At 33.7% G+C, this 11,006-nt stretch overlaps 2 protein-coding genes across 2 annotated transcripts; one reads left to right on the forward strand and one right to left on the reverse strand.

The window, feature by feature from the left end:
• Nucleotides 1–3,990: 3,990 nt before the first annotated feature.
• LOC105164114 (putative LRR receptor-like serine/threonine-protein kinase At1g63430) lies at nt 3,991–8,519 on the forward strand. Its single transcript, XM_011082684.3, has 13 exons — nt 3,991–4,726; nt 4,988–5,126; nt 5,274–5,345; nt 5,437–5,580; nt 5,688–5,837; nt 5,980–6,096; nt 6,194–6,258; nt 6,502–6,756; nt 6,923–7,128; nt 7,251–7,383; nt 7,473–7,630; nt 7,725–7,940; nt 8,037–8,519. Exons 1-13 carry the CDS (start codon nt 4,627–4,629, stop codon nt 8,280–8,282), a joined length of 2,001 nt encoding a protein of 666 aa, XP_011080986.1. The 5' UTR covers nt 3,991–4,626; the 3' UTR covers nt 8,283–8,519.
• A 52-nt stretch (nt 8,520–8,571) lies between these two features.
• LOC105164115 (actin-depolymerizing factor) lies at nt 8,572–10,290 on the reverse strand. The gene is made up of 3 exons (XM_011082685.3): nt 10,183–10,290; nt 9,641–9,906; nt 8,572–9,175 (listed from the first exon to the last, which is right to left on the reverse strand). Exons 1-3 carry the CDS (start codon nt 10,183–10,185, stop codon nt 9,025–9,027), a joined length of 420 nt encoding a protein of 139 aa, XP_011080987.1. The 5' UTR covers nt 10,186–10,290; the 3' UTR covers nt 8,572–9,024.
• Nucleotides 10,291–11,006: the final 716 nt, after the last annotated feature.

An 11,006-nucleotide genomic window follows, 5' to 3' on the forward strand; every position in this document is an offset into this window, starting at 1 on the left:
TTTTGGTATCTTGACATTTGTATGGCTTTGAATCAATTAATTTCCAAGTAATTATGAAAAGCCGTCATAAAAAAAAATATAGTTAATTTGGAGACGTACGTACGGCAGACAGTGAGTTTCCAATTTTTTAACAGTTCAAGAAAAAAGATAATATATGCCTTTTGTAATGTTTTGCTTGGAAGCAGTGTCGGACTGAGGACGCTTCACGCTCAAACAATATATTGCCTGTCTTTCTCTCTGCCTTCCAATTTATTATTCATTTATATAATATAGAATTAATTATATTTATACCCTTTTAAAAATATTAAAATATATATATTTTTTAAAAAAGTTTTGAAACACTTACACTATCACTATCTTCAGACTTCTCGATTTACACCTGACCTCATTTTGTTAAAATTTGGATGGAAAATGTTGATATAAGCAAAAAAAATTACATAAATTTTTAATTGTTCTTCTCATTTAATATTATCATATATATTTTTGTACTTATAAAGAAATAAATATAATATATATAGAGGAATACGGTTGATATCTGATGGGGAAAACCCCAATTTATGAAAAATACCTTTAATGAGGGGCATTTCCATAATCTGCCTACACAAGACCCGCGCCCCATTGAAGTGGGTCGGAAAGAACCCGCCCCACAAACCGAAGACTCGACCTGATAATAGCCGTCCGATCAGAGTCGCCAACGTCTAGATGATGACGCGTGGCCCAACCCATCGTACACACCTGGAACTATAAATACCCCGATGGGTCATTTATTGAGGTAACTGTTGTCTATTTATTTTCGACCTACTATCTCAGCTTGCACATTTTTACCTCGATCAACTCTAACTTGAGCGTCGGAGGGTCGTTGTCGGGGAAGCACCGACGAGCCTCATGTTCGTGTTTTCATTCTCAAGACCCAATCACTAGATCGTGTGAGAATACGTGGCCTTGTTCGATCAACAGTCGCGATCGCATATTTCGAGGTCGATCAATATCATTACATTTTTTTCCTTCATAAAATGCAAAATTATTACAGAAAATATTAAATGAGGGATAAAATTTAATATTATATAAAAAGGTGTTTCTTAGTATGTTTTAATTTTTTAATATTATATAAAAATTGTTTCTATAGTATTTTATATTATATAAATCTGCACATTTATAGTATATTTTATCTTAAGGTCTACTCAATTAAAATAATCAATGGTTTAATAATGCTAACATAAGACATATTTCGTTATCTAACTACTAGGGACCATGTCCCATGATTTTGTTCAATTACAGTTATTTTTTCTGAAATTCAACATAATTATAAATACTTTTTTCATTATTTAAAAAATTATAAATAATCTTTTCAAATAAAAAATAATACTAGCCTCTAACCAATAGTGGAAAGTAATATTATGCTCGCTGATTATGATCTATTAATTTAGTTGTTAAGATTGATGTCCGGTGAACTAGTTTTATATTTGGATTTTAATCCATCAAACGTGTAGGTATTTATTACACCGTAAATTTATTATAATTTCATAATTTTGTATTATATTAATATACCCTCTAATTATTAAGTGCGGTGCTTTCTAACGTGCGCTGAGAATGAGGCACATGATACTGGCGCAAGATTCGGAGGCTCTCCTTTTTGTGTTCTGGGCATTATTCTGTTTCTTATGTGGGTAAGTTTTATCCAAATTAAAATAAAATAATATATATATATATATATATATAATACTTAAAAGCAGACATTCGAGCTCATTTTGTTTAACTTTTGGTATAATTAGTTGTTATGGTACATCGTCCCTTGTGTATATAATAAATAAATATTTATGCTTTAAAATATGTAATAAATAAGAATAAAATATTTAAATTAACACATCATATTTAATAAAATAAATTAATTTAAGAATATTATTGACAAAAAAAAAAATGGTGCGAGTGAAATTTTCATATTAGTATAGATAGATAGTATATATCATATAGATGAGAAGAAGAATTTGAGTATGGGTGGTTGAAAATGCATAAGGACATTTTTTGTAATTTAAAAAATTGATATCGTGATGTAAGTAACTGCCATTTGTGAGTGAAAATAAATTTTTTTTATATAGTATAGATAAATTTTATTTACTAACCGTTATGGCACGCATTCCTTGCGTGCATATAATAAATAATTATTTATGCTTTAAATATGTTATAAATAAGAACAAAATATATAAATCAACACACTATATTTAAAAAATAAAATAAATAAATATATAGAAATTTAGTGATATTAACACAAAAAAAATTGGTATCGTTGTTTTACAAACTGTAGTTTGTGAGTGAAAGTTTCATATTAGTATTGATATATAAATAGTATAAATATATAGATAAAGGAAGAATTTGAGTAGGACTTTTGAAAATACATAAGGATATTTTTTGTAATTTAAAAAATTGGTACCGCGGTGTAAGTAATCGTTATTTGTGAGTGAAAATGAAGTTTATATATATATATATAGTATAGATAAAATAACATTTTGATTTGGAGAACTTAAAAGTTGAAAACACATCTCTGAAATGTATTAGGATCAATTCCAGCCATCTTTTTTGAGATATAATATAATTATAAATATTTACTAATTGACAAATTATAGGTGCTCTCATAATTTTAACGTGCGTTTAACAACGAGCTTATTTCATTAGTCACTATTAAATTTTTATTTAATTTTGATGATAAACTGATTAAAATGTTTTTTTGAATTATAAATTATAATTATATATATTGTTAGATTTTTTAAAGATACTTTTACGGACTAATAGCCATATGAATTATTTATTTTATTCATTTTCATTTTTTTAATTATTTCAAGTATTTTTTTATTTTTTGAGAAAAAGTATCAACAAAGGTAAAAGTAGTAATGTCCACCTCACCTATAAAGGCTACATAATTAATTTATATTTAAAAAAATATTTATAATTTTTTAAATAACAAAAAAATATTCATAATTATATTAAATTTAAAGAAAGTAGTTGTAATTCATAGTGTAAATGTATTTAAAAATTTGATATAAAATCAACCAGCAAATACAAAACACTTTAATATGTGGATTTTTAAATAAAAAAAATTCATATATGCTTTATGTACGAAATTATTATTTTGTGTAATTTTATGTAAGTTTATTATTATTTATTTTGATATTTTTATTATACTAATATATTTATCGAACCGATATATTATTTAATTTATTGAGATATCGACCTAAACATAATATAAGTACCATTTTTGTTAAAATTATTCTTAAATTTAATGGATAATGACACTCCCTTCCTTTGAGATTTGATGTAATTACACATAAACCCCATGTAATTTCGAAATTTATATCTAGCACCATCGAGATTTGTTTATGTCTAACAACAAATAAGTCATTTCGTTAGTCAAAATTCACCGAACCTGCTTATATTAACAAAAAAATCGAAAAAAATCTATATTTACCTCAATTGACTTATTACTGACTTATTGCGGGTCAAATAAATTATTTTTTAATCAAATTAAACTCATACGTCTTTCTGTGTTAATGCATGTGAGAATGTATATTTCCACCATTATGAGGGTAGTTTTGTTAGGAAAAAAATGTTTGACTTGCTATAAATCAATAGTAAGTCAATCGAGTGTAAATATTAATTTTTAGTCAATTTTTTTCTTAATATCAACAAATTTAATGATTTTTGATTAATAGAAAGATTTATTTGTTAGACATAAGTGAATCTCGAGAGTGCTAAATATAATTTTTTAAATTATAAAAAATTTACATATAATTATATCAAATTTTATGAAAGGAGAATATAATTATTCCTAAATTTAAATGAGGTAATAAAGAATTTCAAGAATGAGAAGCATGTGATATGAGAACTCTCATCTCATCTTGGCAAAGGCAAATGGTTTTCCTATTCCTCACCCGCCATAATTACGTTGATTAGCTTAAGCAAAAGCTATTTACGTCACTCATCAATTACTACGCATTTCCCTCTCTTTGTTTCTTTCTTTGTCTGTCTCAATTCTCAGCAGTCAGCCCCCCCACCCCACCAAAAATTAATTCAAAAACCGCCGTTTTCATTTCATTTACTCCTCCAGTCCAGAGGACTCACAAACAAGCAAGAAAATTCCATCAGTGTTCCTGTTTTTCGTTTGTTTCAGGCGCTTTCTGCAGCTGCTGAATATTGTAAAGGAATCAGTTTGATGTAGTTCCATTCTATCCATTTCGCCCGCTGCCTGTCCCTCTCTGTTTCTGACACCAAACACCTCTCTTTGAATCCAAGTCTTCCTCCTTCGTGGGTTGCTTTTTGCTTTCATGGGTTGTTGCTGATTTTGATTCAAGATTTACTGCTAAGCTTACTACCTTTGGGTTTTCTTTAATTCTTGACAGAATCTTGCGTTTCCTCTTACGGGATTTATTGCCATTCTTTATATTGTTTGTTGATAAACAGTTGAAATACCCCTGAGTTGGACCATCTTTATAGTTCATTCACTTGTCTCATAAGCCCACTTCTTTAGCTCTTTTTTTTCTTTCTGTTTTGGGTTCTTTTCCTTTTTATCTTTTCATTTTGTTTTCTTTGAAACTGTTGTTCTTGATGGGTTCGTCGAGCACTTAAGGTGTGCTAATGTGTAGAAGAAAGATGATATCTTTTACTTCATTACTGTTTCTGTATTTCAGTTCAGGCCTCTTCGTTGCGGATTGCTTTGCATTTCCAAAGAATGAAGGCAAGTCTTACCCCTGCACCCTTTTAATTGGTTGCACAAATCTTGATTCTTGGTTTAATTACTCTTTGATAATTATATTTTTGCCGTTAGAATTGGTGTGATTGAAATGTATCAATTCATCTCAATGTGGCATTACTACGTGAATTTATCGTGCAAAGATCTTGGGTTATAAGTAAATATAAGAATGTTGGTGTAGCTGAAGTTTATTGTAGAGTTTATAAGTACAGTTTCTCACAGAGGAATTGTGGGTTTTGTGTTCAGTTGAAGCTTTAACTTCTTTCAAGAGAGCTATTTTCGAGGACCCTTTACTGGTTTTGTCAAATTGGGATCCTCTGGTCTCAGATCCTTGTAATTGGTCTGGCATTTCTTGTTCTATGGCTGGAGACCATGTCGTAAAGCTGTAAGGTTTCTCGTTCCACTCTGTTTACTGTAAAAGAATGAATTTAAGTTTTACTTGATATACAACATTATTGGTAAATTGCAAGTTACATACTATGGTGTTAGTGTCTTATTAGACTTCCTATTTGGGGTTCCACCTGAATTTCAGTAACATATCTCGAGCATCGTTAAAGGGTTTTATTGCACCGGAATTTTACCAGCTCTCGACTTTGCAAGAACTGTAAGCTTTCATGATATTGTTTCCATATATTTTTCACTATTGGGGTATAGCTATAGCAATTGTGCTGATTAAGTCTTCCGCTGGTTAACAGAATTTTGCATGGCAATTTGTTGATTGGTTCAATACCGAAGGAAATTGGCATGTTGAAGAACCTCAAGGTTTTGGATTTGGGGTCAAACCAGCTAACAGGACCAATACCGCCTGAGATTGGAAACTTAACCGGCATTGAGAAAATGTTCGTGGGAAATGACTTTTAAGACATTCAGATACATTAATTGACTTCTTTTTGTTCGTTTTCTGTTTCCATTCCTCTCATCAGTTTTACATCCTCTGTGTTTCTAGAAACCTTCAGTTGAATAGGTTGACTGGGAAGCTGCCTTACGAACTTGGTAACTTGAGATACCTTCAGGAACTTCGGCTCGATAGAAACAAGTTTCTAGGAACTATCCCTGCTAGTAATAGCTCGCAGTTTTTATCCAACGCCCATGGAATGTGAGTGGAAAGTACTTGAATAGCTTTATGATTCGCAAAGTAGTATAAGTCCTATTGGTTATTGAGACCAAATTTCCAGTAAATGCTTGCACTTTCGCCAAGTAATGTATTCTTAATGTTGTTTCTCGAACAACTACATTAGGTATGCTTCAAAAGATAGCCCTCTGGGGTTCTGTGGATCCTCCCTGTTGAAAGTGGTAGACTTATCATACAATTTTTTGGTTGGAAGCATACCTAAGTGCTTGGAGCATCTACCAAGGTACTTCTTGTATTTTGTACACTTTCTTTCACTTCTCATTCTTATCTATTATTTTTGTTGCCCTTATTTCGTATTTAATGCTCATGTTTGGATATAGATCCAGTTTCCAGGGCAATTGCCTTCAAGCCAAAGATGCAAAGCAGCGTCCTGCTGCACAATGTGGTAGGTGACCCTGCTTGTTACTGGAAACAAGGGAAAGAAACCATAAAAAGCATAGATAAAACATCTTGCATTTTCTTCACCTACATGAAAGAATGAAAGAAAGGTGTATAAAATGACTCTTGAAACGTTAGTCCCTTTTGATATTTCCCTAAAGCTGTTGATGTCTGGAAACTTTTTGTTGATTTTGATCGTTCTAACTTTAACCATATGAAACCTTCGAACTTAAACTTTTATCCATAACAGGTGTGCCTCCGCCTATTAGAACCCGTCCAGGAATTAACACAAAACACAGGCCTATTGAAGATCGAACTAAACATCGATCTACCAACACGAAACCTGCATGGCTCCTAGTTCTCGAAATAGCCACAGGAATCATGGTTGGTTTGCTATTTGTCGTCGCTCTTTTTACTGCATTCCAGAAGTGGAAGAGAAAACCTTCAATCATCATCCCATGGAAGAAGTTCGCAAGTACAAAGGACTATATGACAACTTACATAGGTTGTAATCTTTATGCCTCATTTATCCTATCTTTGAAAATCGAGTAACAATTACCACCGAAGTCTCTCATGGAGACATCCCTTTTCTTTTGGTAAAAACGACTCAGACATATCAAATACATGTTTCTATGCTGAATCCTTCTGCATTGAATCAAATGCTTTCTCAGATTCTGATGCAATGAAGAACGTTACGAGATATAGCAGGCAAGAACTTGAGGTAGCCTGTGAAGATTTCAGCAACATCATTGGTTCGTCCCCGGATAGCCTGGTCTACAAAGGCACCATGAAAGGTGGGCCTGAAATTGCTGTGATATCCCTTTGCATCAAAGAAGAGCATTGGACAGGCTACCTCGAAATTTACTATCAAAAAGAGGTGCTTTCATCTTTCTTCATAAACATTTGCATAATGCATTTTTATAAACCTATGTGATGGAATATTTGAACTTTTAATTCTGAGACAAACATGATTTACGAATTATGTTGTTCATGATTAAGGTGGCAGATTTGGCAAGATTAAATCACGAGAATGCCGGGAAACTGATAGGCTATTGCAGAGAAAGCCATCCGTTCACAAGGATGCTGGTTTTTGAGTACGCATCAAATGGAACACTCTATGAGCATCTTCACTGTAAGTTATTTAGTTTACCAGCTCTCTTCGCTTTTTGGGAACTTCATTCTATATCATAACAGCTTCCATGAGCTTTCTGATAACTGCAGATGGAGAAGGATGTCAATTCTCTTGGACGCGGCGCATGAATATTATACTGGGTATTGCACGCGGACTGAAGTATCTTCATACGGAACTTGATCCTCCATTTACTATATCCGAATTGAGCTCCAGTTCCGTTTATCTGACTGAAGATTTTTCTCCAAAGGTCAGGGCTCTCAATCATGCTATAACATCATAGCAACTCTCTCTCTTCTTTAAATGCTTCTTGAATACTAAGTTACTTTCAAATTCTTCTGCAGCTGGTTGATTTTGAATGCTGGAAAATGATCTTCTCAAGATCAGAAAAGAGCTCAGGCACTATAAGCAATGAAGGTGCTGTTTGTATACTTCCAGATGCTTTGGAAGGACGTCATCTAGATATCCAGGGAAACATTTATGCATTCGGGATTCTGTTACTTGAGATTGTCAGTGGGAGGCCTCCATATTGCAAAGACAAAGGTTGCTTAGTCGATTGGGTAAGACATCATCAATTCTCCACACTTCTTTCATCTTTTCAATGTTATCTTCAGTCTAGAGCCTTCCCAGGTATGTAAGGTTGGTTTCTACTGCAGGCAAAGGAGTTTCTGGAATCGCCCAACAATATGTCTTATGTAGTGGATCCTGAACTGAAACATTTCAGACAGGAGGACCTTAAAGTGATATGCGAGGTTGTGAACCTATGTGTCCATCCGAGTTCCAGTACCAGGACGTCCATGAGGGACTTGTGCTCCATGTTGGAAAGTGGTATAGACACATCCATATCTTTCGAAATCAAGGCGTCGTCTCTGGCTTGGGCTGAGCTCGCCCTTTCTTCATAGTGACTGGAAGCTAACATTGTAAATTTGGATATAGACATAGTAGCGACACTTGTATTTACCTTTTCTTTCTCGTTTGTTCTAATCTCACCAGTGATCTTGATTCTTGGGTTGTCTGAGTTCTTGTAAATCTTGCCTGCTATAAGAAACATAGGTTTCCTTAATTCTTTTGTACAACATTGCCCTCACATTTGAGGTCATTAGAGTAGTGGATGAAGGGCTTGCTTCATTGTTGCCTCATGCGAGTGTCCTCTTTTAAGGAAGATTAATGCCGGTTCTCCAACTCTCCTTGAGACCTGAACCCGTGATCTATCTCTCACAGAAACAAGGCACCACTATTCGACCATTTGATTGTAGCATTGTTGCCTCATGCGTTAACGTTTCAAAATGCTCATGTAAGATTGAAGTTATCGGTAGTACTACCATGTTCAATATAAGACCAGGTTGTCCAATTAGTACCATGTTCAAATACTAGTCCGTACAGAACATTCTCCCACACACGGAGAGATCTTGCAACCCAACGTTCACATTGGTTTTCAATTAAATGAACTTAATAACTGCAGGAAATTGGAAATTTTCCTGTTCTAGTGGACCTCAACAACGAGGCAATTGAGTTCACAGAACCTGGAAACAAAATTACACGTGAAAAGGATACAAATTATAGTATTACAACCTCTCAACTGAAGGTCTTACATTAAAACCTTCCACGCAAGAAAATATTCCTGCGAATTACAATGTAATAATCTCACATTGCACGTGACTTCACAATGTCGATACTCATCTCACTGGGTTCTGTTGCTTGTAATTCAACTTGGGTTCCGTCGAGTTCTCTCTTAAACCTATCCTTCGAACTAGCATACACCATTTTGCTCCTTACCCTCGACGTGTCAGGAGACCTGCAAAACACAGGAACATAAATAGGTACGATGAATATGTAAGTTGAAGAATATTAGCATTCAGATTCGTAAATTGATCATTTTCAAGAATCGCACATAAATCTTGCATGGGATCGCCACGATATTACACAGCTCGACAGAAACAATCTCTCTTTTTTTTTTGTCCACGAACAAAAAAGATGCCGTTATCAAAACATCATGATATTGTAGTATATGTTCATTAGTTGTAATTATTGAAATGTGGAGCCCAACTCAATATTACATTTTGACTTAAGAGTAGTTTCTTGCAATGTTCTTCAGATACTAATTTAGTATAAATAATTGATGAGTGCCGATCTCCTGCAACCGCACAGAACCATATCCTAATATGTCATGATCTTACAAAATCCTATGCTGTCAAAATTGCAACTACTAGAATTTAGAATCATAGAACGGGAAAAGTACGTAGTTGATTATATGTTTTACCAAGCAATGAAGAAAATCTTGCTCTTCTGGCAGTTTTCGTCGGTGATAAAGTCGAAGTCATAGACAGCATATCGACACTCGTTGTCAGGGAGGCTGGAGGAGAAATCCTCGTAGCCCTCTTCTGGCTGTCCGAGCTTCTCGACTACCACCTGTTGAATTTTCTCCTCAATTTTGAAAATTATGAACCTGTAATTCCTTTTTGCTTTCAGATCCAAGAACCTCAGCTTGCATTCATCATGCACGGACATCCCAGACGCCGAATTCGCCTGAAAATTAATCAATGAGTACCATCGAAATGTTTGTCACATAAGAGATCATATGAATAGAAATATTGCATGCGATCTGTTCAAAATTTGAGACAATATTGATTATTGTTGTATTACAGCAATGTATGTTATTTCACGTCTGTCAGATACATGCATGCACTTTTTGCAGATTGCATTAAAACGTAAAACTATTCCATTTTCATGTCGACCATCGTCTTCATCTAAGAACAACGTTAAAGATGTTGAGAATAAATAAGAGAAAGGAAGGGGGCATACCATGTTGTCCGAGAATGAGGATGGAGCCTTAAGCAATAGGAATGAGGAGAGGGAAATGGAAGGGAGGAACAGAGACAAAGAAGAATTAAAAAAAGCTGAAAGGATTAATATTGAAGTAGCCAGAGAAGAAGAGATCCTTGAATTTAGGTGATTGAGAGACAGAAATTGAAGGGACAAAAAATTGATGGACAGAATTATAGAAACATATTATAGGTAGGTTGATTGTTCGTTAGTTGTGTGGGAAATTTAGCCCGAACTCAACTTAATTAAATTTGAATCAGTTAGATGATAAGTGCAATATATTTATTGTGATTGGTGTACAATTTAATAAAAGTTATCAATCACATAACAAGTTTTGTAATTGATTGATTCAATCAAACCTAATCTGAACAAGAATTTCTTAACATTGTCTACTTGCTTGCTTCCACATTGCGTGGAGTCGTGGATTGCCTATTTAAAATAAAATAAAATAAATTGCAAGTCGACCTGCTTTGGTTTTGTTAATAAAAAGAAGTTTTAATACTTTTTTTTTGTGGGGGGAGGGGTCTAATAAAATAAATAAGTCAGTATTTATTGAGTCAAATATCTATACTTGTATGAGTTCAAGTGTTGTGATTTCGACCTTTCAGGTGTTGGATGATCGATGGTTGTTATTTCAGGTCACTGGACTAGGTTGGATAGGGTACAACTAGCATCCTATGAGAAGTGTGCGGATCCTTGTTTTGTTTGGGGCATTTCGAGGTCCTATTTAGGGTAATTTTATCCTTTAAAAGCTCCTTAAATTAGACCCTTATCCCAATTTACAATGAGACCATTTCATCATA

This window comes from Sesamum indicum, linkage group LG6 (genome assembly GCF_026168435.1).
Source record: "Sesamum indicum cultivar Baizhima isolate 11 linkage group LG6, ASM2616843v1, whole genome shotgun sequence".
Lineage (NCBI taxonomy): Eukaryota > Viridiplantae > Streptophyta > Magnoliopsida > Lamiales > Pedaliaceae > Sesamum > Sesamum indicum.